The sequence below is a fragment of the Ursus arctos genome, unplaced genomic scaffold (genome assembly GCF_023065955.2).
Source record: "Ursus arctos isolate Adak ecotype North America unplaced genomic scaffold, UrsArc2.0 scaffold_4, whole genome shotgun sequence".
NCBI classification, from domain to species: domain Eukaryota; kingdom Metazoa; phylum Chordata; class Mammalia; order Carnivora; family Ursidae; genus Ursus; species Ursus arctos.
The window spans coordinates 2,227,751-2,245,895 of record NW_026623056.1 but is presented as its reverse complement, the minus strand read 5'-3'; the positions used below and the strand labels follow the sequence as shown (position 1 = coordinate 2,245,895).

The 18,145-nt window shown below is 38.0% G+C and overlaps 1 protein-coding gene across 1 annotated transcript in view; it reads left to right on the top strand.

The window, feature by feature from the left end:
* The window catches only part of WDR49 (WD repeat domain 49), a 124,254-nt gene that overhangs the window by 69,354 nt on the left and 36,755 nt on the right, over window positions 1-18,145 (top strand). Inside the window, exons 9-12 of the mRNA XM_026499147.4 lie at window positions 143-307; window positions 3,538-3,653; window positions 14,509-14,639; window positions 16,948-17,046. Coding sequence (XP_026354932.2) covers window positions 143-307; window positions 3,538-3,653; window positions 14,509-14,639; window positions 16,948-17,046 — 511 coding nt within the window. The remainder of the gene's footprint in view (window positions 1-142; window positions 308-3,537; window positions 3,654-14,508; window positions 14,640-16,947; window positions 17,047-18,145) is intronic.

The following is an 18,145-nucleotide window of genomic DNA, read 5'->3' as shown; positions in this document are numbered from 1 at the left end:
ACATCACAAATATGTCTCTAACTATTATGGATTGGGGAGGGATCTCAGTCATGGAAATTCACAGGTTAGATATTTTTATTGAAATAAAAATGGTGGATTCTGGGACTATATTTAATTTCTTTACGAGGTTATTTTATCTTAGGTAATCAGCTCGGACGTGGGATCTACTGTTTCTTTCTGGATGATAGACACTGGGCAGAAAATCAAACAGTTTACTGGTTGCCATGGCAATGCAGAAATCAGCACTATGGCCCTTGATGCAAATGAGACACGGCTTTTGACTGGCAGCACAGATGGGACCATAAAGGTGAGAAACAGTGATGCTTTTCTATCCAGATACGAGGAGGCTGAAATACTATGTGAGGAGACACAGCTCTAGCTATATTTGTTTTTGCCTTTTTGGCCATGCAAGAGGAAACATGAGGCGAGAAGACTTAAATAACTCACACCATTTAATAACAAAGCTGTTAGGGAAAAAAAAAAAAAACCAAACCTCTGTGGAACAATGAATAAATGATTTTTCTGAATAAATTATTTAAAATAAAAAACACAACTTGGCTTACTTATTTCAGAAAGCCTGTTCCAGTGTTCTGGATAGAGGACTACTTTGGGGAATAAGAAGTCCGAATAATTTTCCTATGCTTCAGCTAATATCTCTAGTTTTCTTCTTCTCAGTTTATAAAATGAGAAATCAGGGCAACCAAGAAAACTTTTTAAAATAGCATAGATGCACATTTGGGGGCAAATGAATATTTTAAAATCAACCCATGTTATAATTTGCACTTTCTTGTGAAGGAAAGTGAGACAGTAAAGAAGGATCATAGGCAGAACAATCATCATTTTATCTATTATCATTCTAAACAGTATTTAATACTTCCACTTTTCTTGTTTTGTAACTATTACTAATTTCTTCTGGGAGAAACGTGCTATTATGCTTTGCAAAAATTATCAAATATTCATGCAAAGCTTAGATATTTGCTATCTGAAATCATGCCCACCAGTGAATCCTCTCTACTCCCCTCAACTCTGAGACTACTGACAGTCTTTGACTGAAGATGGCTTGTGACACTTAGAGGCAACAGAAGGCAGTTTCTCAGAATAAGCTTTGAATGGTTCTCAAACTTCTGTCATAACTAGAATCAGAGGGTATCAGTGAGGTATGTCTTCCATGATGGGGTGTATGATGCATGCCAGTAGGCTGCAAGGGAGGGTAATAGAAAGTTCTCTGGATATGTGGGTAGAACATGATGAAAGTTGGAGGCAAGAATTCCAGGGGATTTCAGGCTGGCCAGTGTCAGTGTGACGTAGGTGCAATGGCGGGTTGCAGTGAGAATCTCTGGAAAGCAACAGAGCTGGGCCTCTGGGAAGGTTAAATGACATGAGGTAAGGACTGGGAGCTTGGGTTTCAGTAACTTAGTTTACAGAATTGATAAGATGTATGAAGGTAATGGGACAATTCCAATCTCAGTAGTCAAGGTGGAATAAAACAGGAATAATTTTAGCTGGAGTTTTAGACAGGCTTAGGCAAAAGAAGCAAGTGAGTATCCCACTGACTGGTCCTGGGATTACGAGACTGAACTGAGAAATGAGATGAGTAGCCTAGGTTCCTTTTACCCCTTTCTTGGAAAGTAACCGGTTATAGAGTCCAGAGTAGGGCAGACATGCAGATGTTGCTAAAAGCTTGCAGACTATCCCAGTTAAGGGACTTAGTTGGACCTGGGGACAATCAAATCTTTACAATACCTATTTGTGGGTATTATTTTAAGTGGGTTTGATAAGAGCTGCGTTTAGAGGAAAACAAAGTGACATGGGTAAAGAGCATGTGTACCCGTCAACATCTCAGCTCAAGCCTTGCATCGTCGAAGTTGATGTGAATTTAGTAGTATTATCGCAGCTTTTGAAGGTATATTTGTCTTTATCATAATAGCACAACAGAATTCTGAAATTTGGCAACCTTTAGGTAAGATGCATAAATCAGGGTTGAGCTGCTCATATTCTGTGAAGAGACAAGAATGAATGACATTTTCCAATCTCATTTATAATTTAGAATCCAAAACCAGTACCTATGTCATCCAAGATTTAAAAGTATTGCCCTATTTATCACGGTTTTGAAGTATCTGATTTTTAATTAATTAATGTTTTGAATAATTAATGTAATCATACAATAAAATTTGAAATATCAAAGAGTTACACAGTGGGAAGAAAGTTTCTTTTTCACCTCTGTTCACAGCTCCTCCCTTGCAGCTACCACTGTTACTGATTTCTCGTGCATCCTTTTAGCGAAAGGGCAGCATTTTCTTCTTAAGGGCAGCCCAAGATCTATGTTGTTCTGCATTTTGCATTTTTCTATCGTGGACATTGAGTCACATGAATGCATACAATAATAATAATGTTAGCTAACTTTTATTGCATGCTTACTAAGAACGAGGTACTATTCTAAGCACTTTATACATACACACCCGTAAATGCACACCCCCACCCCATCCCCCCACATATATCTCTATATACTTGGTACTATTATTATGCCAGTTTTATGAGGAGGAAACTAAAGCCCAAGGAAATAAAGCAAATTGCTTAAGGTTCCATAGCTGGTTCAGTTTTGGCAGAGCTTAGAAATATAGAAATGACATATTCTTAATGGCTACTGTATATGCTACTGTATAGATAGTCCATATTCTGACTGTTTAGTCCCTTATTATTGAGCAACTGGTTTGATTTAGGTATTTAGCTTCTATAAACAATGCTTCAGGAGTATAAAAATATTCAAAATATGTCATTTCACAGGTGTAAGCGCCTCTGTGAGGTGATTTTCTAGAAGTTAAAAGTCGAAGGGAGTCTACTCAATGGGTATATGCAATTTAATTTTGATAGTGCCCACTGCTCTTTGTGGATGATGCACCAACAATGTGTCACTACAGGGCTTAGGTTTAACTGCTGGTGACCTAATGATGTTCTGTTGTAAAGTTCACCCATTGGGCCTGGGTCCTCACCACCTGCCCGAGGAGGTAAACTCCCAAGTGCTTGTTCCTCTGGAGGGCTGGGTCTGGCATCCACTATCAACAGGACATTTTACCGGAGAAGATGGGAAACCTATCCATAAGGACTGTGTTTCAGGCTCTGTATTAGATGTTTAATCCTCCAGATGTCTCGGAGGACTAAGTGTCCTGTGTCATAAATGAGGAAACTGAAATTTAGAGACATACACTTAGAGAAAGAAGCAGGATTTCAGCAGACTCCAAAATGTGGCTTTGCATGATTTTATAGTCTTCCCCTCAAAAATACTTACTCCTTTAAAGCCTTTCAATCAGCTATCATTAGAATAGATTGATCGGGTTACAAGTAGAATAACAAAAGTAATGGGTAAATTTAAACGGTGAGAGGATTTTCTTAATTATGACATACTCTAAGTGATTCAGCCGTAGTCCAGGATATAAACACAGAAGTGTAAAACAATCCTATTACACTGTGTTATTTTACTCACTGAAGAAGACATTTTCTGTTCTTGTCTCAAAGGTGACTTAAATTTTTCTCTTAAAGGTATGGGACTTCAGTGGATACTGTCACCACACACTAAATGTTGGGCGAGAGGGAGCTGTGGATATTTCACAGATCCTGGTTCTGAAGAAGACGATACTGGTTACAGGCTGGGAGAGGTATGACGTGCTTCATGCGAAACTGCAGGAAGGCAAAAGGAGAATGTTTTTCTTTGAATCAGAATCTAAAAGATAAAAGAACATAGAAATCTTGACTGATTCTGAGTCATTAACTTGCTGGTGAGCTACGTGAGTGAAAACTGGTCCGATTGACTCAATGCTTAGTAACGAAAACATTATAAGATCACGTAGCTCAAGCAGCTTTGAGAGGTGTTCGAAGGCTTTCTTCTGGCTTTTGGAATCTTTTTCTTTAACCATTCCAGACAGGGACACAATACCACTTCCTGAGTACTAACTCCAAAAGTCTCCTAAATTTTATGGTCAATAAATTCCTGATGTATAAATTATATTCTTTCAACTATAAAGGAAACTGATTTCTTCCTCTCTTGTTAACTTGTTTTAAATTACAGCAAAGAGGGAAATAGACCACGGGATTCTGTATTAGCACTTCCTTCATATCAGTACAGATGGAGGCCTTTCACGGCCTGCTTACTGTTCTCGAGGAGCAATTCTTCCATTTCATTATAAGGAAAATTACTTCTCTTTCTTTTTCTCCTGAGAGAACCAAGGGATCATAAACAGGACCTTTTCTATGGCATTGTATAAGCACTAGGAAAATTAAAGTGTGATATTTGCAGAAAATACATTGTCCATGAATTCAACAGTTCACAAAATATGGCTCTAATAGGTAATTTGCCCAACATTATTCACTATGGAATTTTGATCTTAATGATTTGAAGCTAGGATCCAAATCAGATTTTATACCTAGAAAATTAGCAGTATATATTTGGGGACTTTTATTGATCACAGGAAAGGCTTTTCCTTCTAATGCAAATGTGCATACGCAGACTAGAAAACATAATGCCACTTACAGCTCAGTTTTCAGGGGTAGTTTGACTATTAGGAAAGAAAGTATAATCCAGATTTTTCTACTTGATATCAAGAACGAATTGAGTAATCCTCACCTTTGAAAGACAAGGCTTCTTCACATCCTAGGAACAATCATGATCCATTAATGACTTATCTCTCAACAGACTATGGCCTAAGTATTTCTATAATTAGTCTGTGGCAATAAGTCAGTTTAATTCTCAAATATTACGGCATGGTAGATGTGAAGTATACAGCTGGTCCAACTTAAATTTTGAACATAACAAAAAAGAATTTTAAGAATTCATCAGTGTAAGTCAAAAGTTTGGAGACACTGTTTTCTTAATTATATTTTTAAGATATCCATAGTTAGAAATTAGCATCAAAGGTAAGGCTTTTTTGATTGCTTATGCAAGTCAGTTTTAAAAGATGAAATGAGTAGAGTCCTTTAGAAGTGGTTTAAAGGAACACCTGGGGCGCCTGGCTGGTTCAGTCCATAGAGTGTGCAACTCTTGATCTCTGGCTAGCGAGTTCAAGCCCCCACATTAGGCATAGAGTGAAAAGAAGGAGGGAGGGAGGGTGGACGGAAAGGAACACCTGATGTTCTGCTCTCTCTGGATGGGTGGTGGTGACTTTCGATAATCTTAGGGAGTTTTGGGAAGACTGAAATGAGAGAAGGAACAGTTACCACTCCTTCCATCTTTCCCCATCTTTTCCATCTTCCACAATGTTGTCAGGATTTGGATCTCTACTTAGAACTGAAAGTTGAAGGAATGCATCCTCAATTGTATTATTTCGCTTTTATATTGGTAGATTTAAAAAGTTTATTTCTGGGGTGCCTGGGTGGTTCAGTCAGGTGAGCCACTGACTTTGGCTCAGGTCATGATCTTAGGGTCCTGGGATCGAGCCCTGGCATCTGGGAGTCTGCTTGTTCCTCTCCTTCTGACCCTCCCTCCCCCTGCTCGTGAACGCGCGCACAGGCACTCTCTTTTTCTCTCAAATAAATAATCTTAAAAAAATTATATTTCCTAAGTCAAAGCCCTTATGTTAGGGCAGATTTTACCAGAATTTGGCAGGGTCCTTTATATCAGGAGGCATTTAACAAAGTAGCAAGAGGACAGGTCAACTGGTTATAGTGGGGGAAGGATGGTCCATTAAGCCAATTCTTTAAGAGTTTAGTGATTAGAGAAGAAATAGCTGGAAGATTGACAGCTTATTAAGCTTTCTTTAAAACCTAGAGGGAGGTTGTTTAAGTTAAGCTATAGGTTTAACTTCAGGCCCTACCTAAAAAAGAGATTGGTTTGATAATTTTGCCGAGGATAAGGTAGATAGTACATTTATTGAGTAAGGTACCTAAATATGCACCTGATTTATTTTATTTCAAGTGCTTTGTAACAATAGGCCCTTCACATACATTACCTAACTTAATCCTTAGCTTCATTTGAAAGGTAGGCAATATTTTATAGATATCTCAGTCTTTATCGTCAACTCTTATCTCTCTAAGCTCACTTATCCATTTGCTTTCTGGACATGTCTGCCTGCAATCTCAAATTCAACATATTTTAAACTGAATTTATTACTTTTTCCCTCCTCAAACCCCGCTTTCTTCCTCTTAGCTTCAGAGCTTTGGTTAACAGCGGGAGATCCGAATATCCACCTTGGTTTTTCCTTCTCATTTAACATCACAAACAAGTAGTGTTACCTATTTTATATTCTAAACATTTCTCAAACCTGTTCCTATTGCTACTACAACTATATCATTCAGGGCATCATTTCTACCTGGATGAATGTCATAGTCTTCCAATTTGTCCTTTTCTCTAGTAATGCCCCCATTTTATTTCTTAAATAGATTCTGCACATTTTACCTATAATAATTTCTACAGTGCATTCTATCTATGTCACTTCCATGTTTAACCCCTTTCAGACTGTCTATAAAATACTTTGAAGCTCCCTCTGGTCTGGATCTATTCTTAGTATCATTCTTACCCATTCGTGGATATATTCTAGTAATCTCTACACCCAATGTGGGGCTCGAACCCATGACCCCAAGATGCATAGTTGATCACTCTTCTGACTGAGCCAGCCAGGTGCCCACTTGGGTACTTTTCAAACTCAAATATAGGAACCTGCTATCAGGGCGTTCCCATGTAAACCATACTGTTCATACTCCCTTGCCTTTATTCTCTCCCCTTCTCTAGAAATCCCTCTCCAAACATTGTTCCTGTGGCTGTTATCCCTGTTTCAGGTCTTGTTCATTCATGTTCTCCACCAGGACATCTCTCTTTACTCCCAGGGTAGAAATATGCCCCCTATTTGTCTTTGTGCTATCTAGCTTCCTGTACTTTATTTAACACAGAACTTGGGGTGCCTGGGTGGCTCAGTTGTTAAGCGTCTTCCTTCGGCTCGGGTCATGATCCCAGGGTCCTGGGATGGAGCCCCACATCAGGCTCCTCTGCTGGGAGCCTGTCTCTTCCTCTCCCACTCCCCCTGCTTGTGTTCCTCTCTTGCTGGCTGTCTCTCTCTCTTTCAAATAAATAAAATCTTAAAAAACAAAAACAAAACAAAAAACGCAGAACTAGATTATAGCATTTAACGTGTGTGTGTGTGTGTGTGTGTGTGTGTGTGTGGTGTCTGATTCTTAGTGGATGCTCAATGATATTTGTTGAATGACTTAATTAATGTTTATTAGATAACAGGAAATCTGGGAATTAGATTAATTACTCATGGTCACACTCTGGATAAGAAGTAAGCAGGATAGTTATTCAAGTCTATTCTCTCTTTACAGTAAACCAGGAATGTAAATATCACCAGTCCTCTTTCACAAGCAAGAAGATGCGGCTTGAGAAAATGAGTGGTCTGGCCAACATTACAAAGCTAGTAGGCAGCTGAATTGGAATTCCCGTGCCAAAGTCCACGCTCTTTTCACCATTCCTGAGTTACAAATGCAGTCATTAAGTCATAGGAGACCAACTATATTCTCTTTAACAAGTAATCTGATTGAATAGGTTGGTTATGTCAATCAAAGCTAGGGAATCAGTTTTGTGTGTTTGAAGAAACACATAAAAAACACGTTTTATCAATGAGTACTGGGTGTTATATGCAACTGACGAAACACTAAATTCTACCCCTGAAACTAATAATATGCTACATGTTAACTAAATTAATTTAAATTAAAAAATTTTAGAAAAATATGTTTTAAATTAAAATGAACTTTAAAAAAAATGGGGCGCCTGGGTGGCACAGTCGTTAAGCGTCTGCCTTTGGCTCAGGGTGTGATCCCGGCATTCTGGGATCGAGCCCCACATCAGGCTCTTCTGCTGGGAGCCTGCTTCTTCCTCTCCCACTCCCCCTGCTTGTGTTCCCTCTCTCGCTGGCTGTCTCTGTCTCTGTCAAATAAATAAATAAAATCTTATAAAATAAATAAATAAAAAATAAAAAAAAATTAACACCTCAAAGTTTGAGCTTACTATTATTTTTCCTTTATCCTTCCCACAAATATTTTTAAACTGCACCTAGGTAGAAAGCACTGAGTTAGGAACTACGGTGGACTGAATATGAAGAAGCATGATCTTGCTCTCATGGCCATCAGATTCTAATTGGGGAGTCAACTCACACAAGGCAGGATATGATAAATGCCACTGTGAAATGGTCCTAAGCAAAACCTGAATTCTCGAGCCCATGTTCTAGAAATGCATTCATTAATATCTAGAGAATATGTCAAATCTGTTAAAAAGAAGAAACCCCAAATTCAGAACTTCTAGAAACATGTTTCTTACCATTTTAAGCAAAATATATTTAGAGACAAAGTTGTGAATTGACATAGGGTCAATTACGTAATGCCTGGTTAAATACCTGGTCATATTTACATTGGTAAAATTAAATGAATAGATGATCAATTAACTTTGCATTTGCATGTAATATGTATAGTTCTGATAAAATGAAGTAAATAATCATAGTAGTTTAAGATTTTATCCTGCCCTAAAATTCTATGATTCTATACTTTATAAAAATAGGCTCAGGCTTTTAGTTTTTCCCACTGTATTTCTTTCCTTCCTGTTAAAAGAAAAACCTCTATTTATGAAGGTTTTATCTCTGTAAAATAACTAGACTTATACAAATATAAAAAAGAGAATCTTTTGTATAAGTTCAAGTGATTCTGAAAGATTATTGATTGCATCTTTCACAAAGCTCTGTAAAAGTAGGTGCTCAGTAAATAGCTGTTGATATAACCTGATTTCTAAAAGTATTTTTAAGTGAAATTAGATTAGGGATTTGAAGTTCCTCAACAATAAAACGTACCTATCACAAGATATTAAATTCTTAATAATTGCTTTACTAAGGAACTATAATTCTGTGTGACTCACTTGGTTTCTATTATTAGAATGAGAACCAGAATGAACATTTCCAAAGTGTAACTTACTCTGAATAACCATGTTGGAAGTCAGGAGGGGGAAATAACTTTTATTTGGAATTTCATAAATAATCCTCAAATCTAATTTTATGATGGCTTTGGGGTACAAAATTTGACTCCAAGAATTTTAGGAAAAAAAAAAAATGAAGTGATTTATATTGAACTCATTCTCTGCCTTTGAGATACCTTTTTTAAGCCTAAAAAGCACAACGGACTGAACAAGGATAGATTCTTATGATAATTGGACAAACATCACATGAACAATTAGCCTCTGAGGGAACAAATAGTTGATTGTATTCTTTTGTTCTCTCCATGGCAATGACTACATGATAAGTTCCGGTAGAAGTTATTTTCCCAGTTTATTCATCCTAAAAAAAAAAAGTTGTTTTTTTAAACATTTTTTTCTCTTTTGTACTTTTTTTGTACTTGACAGGTGAATTAATTTTTTCTCACAGAATTGGTCATTATATCTACATTCTGAGCAAGAGATCTGATCATCTTCACAGATGACACAGTGACTCAGGATCTCAGATGGGAAGTGTGGAATGGAGCTAGTAAACTCCTTCAATGTCAAGAGAACAAATCTCTCAGACTCCTAAAATGCCTTAAAATTGGCTCATTCTGCACTTCAATTTAACTCTTGGCAAAAGTACAAACTTAAAAAAAAGTTATCTTTGAAATGGACAAAGTGAGAAATACAGTGTGGATTCTTAAGGTATTTTAAGGATAACTGTCATTTCAGTTGAAAGTTTCAGGTTAGGTTTTTAAGGGAATGATGGCAGCTAATTAGTTTCTCAACATTTTGACACACAAGGTCAAATATCGGAAGGGATAGTTTTTATACCATCTTATGGAAAGCATTTTGTGCCTTTGACTCGTATTACCTAAATATATCTAGTTAAAATGGGTATCTTGGCAAAAAGACATTTGACATTGATTTTTGACTGAGAGATAATAGAAGAGATATGGGGTTGACCTCTTCCCTCTCACTCCCACCTCACTCCATCCCCAAAGGGTAATCTCTTCAACCAAACTTACCATTTGGTAAAGAAAAAATTAAAAATATATGCGTGTAAAGCTCTTATGAGATTCGTGGCAAATTCAGAATTTCAAAGTACCTTATTTATAGTATCTTACCTTGCTAAGCCTCATATTAATATTATTAAAAGAATATTAGTATTAAAATTATTGATTTTTTAAAGAAAGAATAATCCATATATCAATTCCACAAATATTTATTAAATGCCCATTATGTGCTAGGTACTATTCTAAGCACTGCTGATACAGAAAGGAAATAAACAAAGTCTCTGCTCTCCTAGAGCTTATTTTTGGTAGTGGAGACAGTAAATAAACAAGTAAATATAGACCACAATATCACCTAATGATAAGTGTAATAAGGAGAAATGATGTAGGGTGAGGGATGAGAGACTCAAGAGGGAGCGTTTTCACTTTATCTTTTAATTTAAATCAAGTTTTATTCTGATTGAAAAATCCAAGTAAGTAAGTAATAGTGCTCCCCTCCTCAAATTTTCTTTTCTTTTATTTATTGAAGTATATTTAACACTACTCAGTGCTCCTCACGATAAATGTACTCTTAATCCCCTTCACCTATTTTGCCCATCCGCCCACCAATTTCCCTTTTAGCAATTACTAGTTTGTTCTCTATATTTAAGAGCCTTTTTGGGGTTTGTGTCTTTTTTTCTTTGTTCATTTATTTTGTTTCTTCCACATATGAGTGGAGTCATATGGTATTTGTTTTTCTCTGACTGACTTATTTCACTTAGCATTATACCCTTCAGATCTATCCATGTAGTTGCAAATGACAGGATTTCATTCTTTTTTCATTCTTCTTTCATTCTTTATTCATTCTCTTTTTATGTGTGTGTGTGTGTGTGTGTGTGTATCCTTTTTATCCACATTTGCTTCATCCATTCACTTATGGATGGACACTTGTGCTACTTCCATATCTTGGCAGTTGTAAATAGTGCTGCAATAAACATAGGGGTGCATATATCTTTTTGAGTTAGTGTTTTCATTTTCTTGGATAATATCCAGTAGTGGAATTACTAGATCATATGGTAATTCTATTTTTAATTATTTGAAAAACCTCGATACTGTTTTCTACAATGGCTACTTTCTACAGTGGCTGCACCAATATACATTCTTACCAACAGTGCATGGGTGCTCTTTTTTCTTTATGTCCTCTCCAACACTTGTTATTTCTTGTGTTTTTAGCCATTCTGACAAGTGCGAGGTGTTATATAACTGGTGGTGGTGGTGGTGGTGGTGGTGGTGGTGGTGGTGATTGTTTTAAACTAGGTTCCACACCCAGTGTGGAGCCCAACACAGGGCTTGAACTTATAACCCTGAGATCAAGACCTGAACTGAGATCAAGAATTAGACACTCAACCAAGTGAGCCACCCAGTGGTTTGGATTTACATTTCCTTGATGATTAGTGATACTAGACATCTTTCTAAGTGTCTGTTTTCTTTGGACAAATGTCTATTCATATCCTCTATTTTTTAGTTGAATTATTTGGGGATTTTTTGGTGTTGAGTTGCATAAATTCTTTATATATTTTGTATATATATTTTTTTAAGATTTTTTATTTATTTATTTGACAGAGACAGAGACAGCCAGCGAGAGAGGGAACACAAGCAGGGGGAGTGGGAGAGGAAGAAGCAGGCTCCCAGCAGAGGAGCCTGATGTGGGGCTCGATCCCAGAACGCCAGGATCACGCCCTGAGCCAAAGGCAGACGCTTAACGACTGCACCACCCAGGCGCCCCAATATATATATTTTGTATATTAACCGTCAACGGAGAGTCTTTAGATAGGCTGGTCACAGAAGGCTCAGTTAAGGAGGTGACATTTGGACAGAGAATTTTTCATTTATTGACAATTATTAATTGAATACCCTCTATAAGCAGGTCACAATGATTGTTATTATGGGGTTACAGAATAAGACAAGATCCCTGGTTTCTAAGAATTTATAATCTAGCAGAGGAGTGTAACTGTATATATTTATTATATATATGTGAGCAGTGTGAGAGAGGAGAAGAAGGAAATATGTCTTTCAAGTCTAGTTCTTAAGGAAGCCTACCAAAACAAGATGGGCCTTAGAGAATGGGTGTATGGATAGATAGATGTCGGACTGTATGTGAAAGGAAGTCCATAGAGGGATGGATGAGCACATCATGAATGAAAACAAAGCAGCTAAAAATGTGAAGGGTGCTTAGAGAACAATAAAGGTATCATTTGTGTTGAACAAGAAAGCGTGCTTCAGAAACTTAGCCTCTGAATACCTCTAGCAGTTCAGAAACAGCTCCTATAAGCAAGAAATTTATTTGAGGCCTTGTATTCTACCTTTTAAATCCAGGTGAATTTTGCATTCTATTATATAAATTCATCTATCCTATTTTAAAATAAAAATATTGTCCCCAAACTCTTTAAATAAAATTAACACTTAGGAAGATGAACCATATTTACCCTATGGCTTCCAGTTGTTCTGTCAAATATTCACCTGGGCATTTATATTTTACTTTGAATATCAAGGGTGGAAGAATAGAGAGAACTAATTCTAAAAAAGTAGATTGGACCCAAATAGTATTGGGTCTTGAATAATAAGCCTGCATGTTTAAAATATGCCGTGTAGAGAATGGAAAACTAATAAACGTTTTTTAATGAGGCACTAGACTTATATTTGACCAAGCTGTTTTCTCTGCCTAGAGTGCCTTCCTCTTCCAAATCCACTCACCTGCTATGGTCCAGTTCAAAAATGACCCCTCACTCAACCTTCTGTGATTTCTATAGCGGGGCTTCCTTGGCAATTAATCAGTACTTCCGTGGCATTTACCACATTTCACTTTTTATTTTAAGTATTTAAGTATTTTTTTAAGTATTTTAGCTTTAAAAAGTTTTATTTTAGTCATTTTATGCTCATAGCTCTATCTCCTGCAGTACCTGAATATGGACTTCCACATGGAAACAAAAAAAATGTTTGCGAAATGAATATAGATGAAAAGCCCCCAAATGGAATGATTAATCTAGTGGCAGAGTAAAACATGTGCTAGAGGTGGGTAGACTAAAGACAATGACATTGGTTAAGAGGCTGTTACAATCATTCAGCGATGAGGTAGTGAGCACAGAACTAGGAAGCTGTCATTGGCTGTTTAAACTAAAAAGGAAGGAATGAGTATGGTAACATATCCCAGAGGGGAAATCTAAGTATTTGATGTGACCAAGCAAGAGAACACACAGGAAGGTGGACTGCTGGTCTGGCAACCAAATTAGGGAATTTAGGACTGAGGCCTGGTGTGGATGGAAGATGAAAACTTCTGATTTCTTGATATGTTGCTGATGGTGACATTATACAGAATGACCACCCGGCAAGTGGGAACTTCTCAACACTGGGGAAAGTTATGAATGTAGATAAATTTAGGAACCATTTTCATAGACGCGAGATTACAATTTGTGGTGGTAGATAGAATCCCTGAATGAGCCCATTTGAGTAGGAGAAAGGAAGAGAGGAATGACAGTAAGGAGTGTCTATATTGAAAGAAGGGAATAAAGAAGGGAAAAGAAAATAGAGAATGGGGAATAAAAGATCAGGGAGGCAGGAAGAGAAGCAGTATATACTGGAAAGAAAAGAATTTTCAGGAGTGGAAAGCCACATCCTTCAGAGAGTGAAGAGTTACAGTGATGGAGCAATTTGGAGACCTTTGGGGTGGTGGGTACAGAAGCAAGGTTTCGGGTAGATGAAGAGAGAGTGAGGGTGAAGACACCACGCCTGTGGTTACTAACGCTCACTGGAGATGTGTACGTCTCTAGAAGGAGAGAGAGGCTTAGTACAGTCCGGTAGCCAGAACTTCAAACATCAAGTGGAAACAAGGTGGTATTGATGCCTCACAATCTAATGTTCAGGCTCTTCCCTTCCCTACCAGGCCCCAGGCGTTTTGTTTCCTGCCCATTCTGGCCTGTCAAATTCACAGTAGTGCTCCAAGATAGTGGTCTTTTTAAAACTATTATTTCTGCTCAAAATGTGTCTGTCCAGAGTCCTATTCCTTTGCAGTGGCATTTTCCAAGTGTGTTTCACAAACTATAGCTCTTCGTGATGCTATCTGACATAGGACTCTGCGGTCAGGTAAGTCCGGAAAATGCCACAGGGCATGTTAACATGTGAACTACTCTAGAATCTCTAATGAAAAGAAACCTTACTAATTTTGTTTAAACTACCAAATATTATCTCTTCACAGACTCATCTCCTTTTTTATTGTTACTGTCAAAAAACTCTTAGTAGTTCTATGGTACCTGTATGGGGAAACTTTGCTTTAGAGGCTTGGTGATAGATAATTAATCTGATAAATGCATACATGTTTGGTGTTAATGGCTATGAGAGGATAATTAACTTTCTAATATTAAATATTCATAATGTACCAGGGAATTCAAAGAGAAAATAATTTTTTTAAAAAAAGTTTAATGTGGGAGGTTCAGGATTACGGATGACAAGCGCATACTGGTGACTCAAGATCTTTATCATGTTTGGATCCACAGCTAAATTCGACTTCCTTTTTACTAGGGCTATCACTGTGTTTCGACTGCAAAACTGCAATCAATTCTTCATCCAGCCTGAAAAATGGAAAGAAGGAATCCAGCACCGTGATGATATCTTGTGTGCGGCATTTTTACCTCCACAAACTCTTGTTACAGGTTAATGGAACCTTCTCTGGACAATCAGGGATGAACGTTTGGTTTCTTTTGGCCTAGTCACTTTTATTTATTTTTATTTTTTTATTTTTTAAAGATTTTATTTATTTATTTATTTATTTATTTATTCGACAGAGATAGAGACAGCCAGCGAGAGAGGGAACATAAGCAGGGGGAGTGGGAGAGGAAGAAGCAGGCTCATAGCAGAGGAGCCTGATGTGGGGCTTGATCCCATAACGCTGGGATCACGCCCTGAGCCGAAGGCAGACGCTTAATGGCTGTGCCACCCGGGCACCCCCCTAGTCACTTTTAAAAAGGCTTTTTTGAACTGCAAAATGGATAGATTTCTGGAAGAATTAGCCTTTGCACTGATATTTACTCTTGGTCCTTACATCTAGGGTGGCACGTTCGTGGTTAGGACTGTCAGCTCTGGAGCAAGGCTGCAGATCCTGGTGCCACCACCATCCAATGCCTCATATTGAACAAGTTATTTAAACTGTCCGTCATAGCTTTCTTTGGTTAATAACAATAATATATCAATATCTTGGTCTATAGTGAAGATTGAGTAAGATAATCTGTGTAAGGGCTTAATAGAGTGCTTGACACACAGTGAGCTTATCAGTAAATGTTAGCTTTTATTTTTATTGTCTTTTTCCCTGAAACAGCATTAGGGGTGATGGGAACAAGTCATACTTCTGTGACACTCAGATGTTTCATAATGGAAGCATACTAACCCTGTGGCACAATTTAGTCTAAGTAATTTTGGTTGAAGACTGGCCTCACAAAATGCCTACAAATCCAAGACCTTATAAGGATGCATGGGCATGCTTTGATGTGACATATGAAAGAGGATCAGAAACTGTTGTATCATTTCTGGCCAAAGAAAACAGTTTATAAAGATAGATTGCGCCATGAAATTAGAGAGTCCATATTTTGACAGCCTAAGTTGTTTTTTTCATAGAACTCAAAATGTCATCAATTAAGAGGAATGAAAACTTACAGGAAAAGAACTGGGATATCTGTGGAGTGTTACAATAGAGGGTTTGCAGCTCTGTGTGCACTTACGTCTCCACTGTCTTCAGGAATTACCTCATTCCAGTAGGGCCAACTCTGCAGTTGAATTTGCTTTATAGCTGCTGAAAGCCCACCCCTGCAGGGAGTATCACATACTGAAATGTGATGGAGACAAAGTAGAACGCTGCATCTTGGTTATTGCAAAAGTGTCATAAGATACCTTTGTAACTGGTGGATAGACGATTTCTTTATCAACTTGCATCCCACCAGTCCTATCTGAACGTGTTTGATCAGGCACTTTACAACCTGAGCATTTCAAAATTGTAGGAGCAGATGGCTACTCCTGTGTACAGCTAATCCATGCAAATCAATCTTCCTTGGCCAATTTTTGAGTACACAGGTTGCTCTTTCCAGAACAATACAGAGTTTAGTATGTATTACCCTCTTCTTTCTCCAAATCCCAAGAAAGTTTCCGTCCTTATTTCCACTCAAATTCAGCTCTTCCCTTCTGCTCTTCACTCGACACTGACACTCTGCTCAATGAGGAGCTCCCCTGGTCTCGCTACGGAGAGCAGCAGGCTGGGCATGCACCGCTCCTCCCCAGGACAGGCTCGGTCGGACCGAGTCTCACTGTTTGGGCTTTTCTGTATTCTCTGTGATGAGCAGTAGGGAAGGACTTTCTATAGGGAAAATTTTAGAATTGGAGAAAGCATTATTCAATAAAGAATATAGGAGGGAGGGAATGAAAAGAACACACACACACACACACACAAGACCAGACGTGGGAAACAGAAACCAAGAAGGATTTGATTTGCTCGCCCTCAATAATAAAAAAAGTGTAATTATTACGAACATTTCTTCAGTTCTTTTAATATGGTAGGCACTATTCTAAGTACTTTCCATTCTTCACAATGCTATAAAATAAATATAATTTTAACCTGGTTTTATAGGTGAGGAAATTGTGGCCTCAGGTAGTTAAATAGCCAGTAGGTGGCAGAGCTGGGAATCAAACTCAAGTTGTTCAATCGCAAAGCCCTTATTCTGAATGCCTTATTACTATAAAATAAAAAGATATGACAGTAATTTCTATCACATTGAATATACGGGTACATGATGAGGATTGTAAGTTCTAAAGTTTAATAAATACTAGTTATTATTGTTCATGTTTCCAAAAATACAGAGTACCTACTATGTGCCAGATTCTGAGTAAGGTATTCACGAATACTGACTTCTCATTGCTGCTGCTCATGTTTTCCAACATCCTGGCAATTTATGTTCTCCATTCGGGCTCATATAGGGAGTTATGATGGAGAAATCATCGTGTGGAACAACAGCACAGAGAACGCTCGCTATGTCCTTCACCCTGATTATCAGAGGCTACTAAAATCAAAATCGGGTGAGTGCAAGTTTGAAACTAAAATAATGTGGCTGAGTCAAACCACAGTCGGCCTCGTTCTTTATTCATGCACCTGACGCAGCCCACTCCTAAATTATAGATGATTGGCTCTAAGCGCCAGGGATTAGTGAGACCGTTGTCTTGTCAAAGTGACTAAAAAGAACCTTGAGATTTACTTGGCTTAGCAAATTCTCCATGGCGCGCTGTTGCTTGTCTTTATGCCACATCAGCTTTTCTGAATTACTGACAGCAGGCAGCAGGCCTCTCGTCTCCATCCAGTTTAGTTTTTGCCAATAAACCTCACCAAATTGCCTTTGAGTGAAGCTTGGTACCCCTCGGTAGGAAGAGAGGAGCTCGTGTTCACTTGATTCGCCGCTCAGCCTCAGTCTAGAGCTTGTATTAAATATTATGCCACCTGGAAATCTTAAATTATTTCTTGCTTTCGAAACCTGTGAGGAGCATGAGATGGGAGTATATTGTATTTTATGGGAGTTTAGCAGAGCCCATGAATATTTTATACGTAAGCAAAATGTCTTGACAATTGCCTTTCACATTTTATTTCAGTTTCCTCAGATACTGAAGATTTTTCCTTAGGATTATTTATTTAGGTAATGAATATGTCATTCTTCACGGCCCAGTGAGGTTCTGTTGTCTCAACTGGATAAACTCACACAGCTGAATTGGACCGTAGGAAAGAACAGGTCATCCGATAATAGCTTTTTTGTGTGAAAGTTGAGAGGGAGTAATTTGTTAAGAGTACGCCCTTAGAGATTCCAGGCTTACTTACCTGCAGGCACAAAGCTCTGGCCTGCTGTATATATGAAGAGCTAGCCGTTAGGGTTCATTTGAACCCTCCATGGAAAGGGTGGAATGCTGCCTCTTCCTTTATATTGGCCTGCAGGAGAGTGACATCTTGCTCTTACAGCAAGCCCAGTTGTGGCTCCGATTAAAACCACAGAGAGGTAGAGAAGAAAGAAAAGTGGATAATATCAAACTTCTAAAAGGCAGGAGAGGCATCGCTAGAGATGTCTTGCTTTGAGATTTTGAAGATCCCCCTGTGTAGATTTTTTATAACAATGTGCAGACTATTCATAGATTC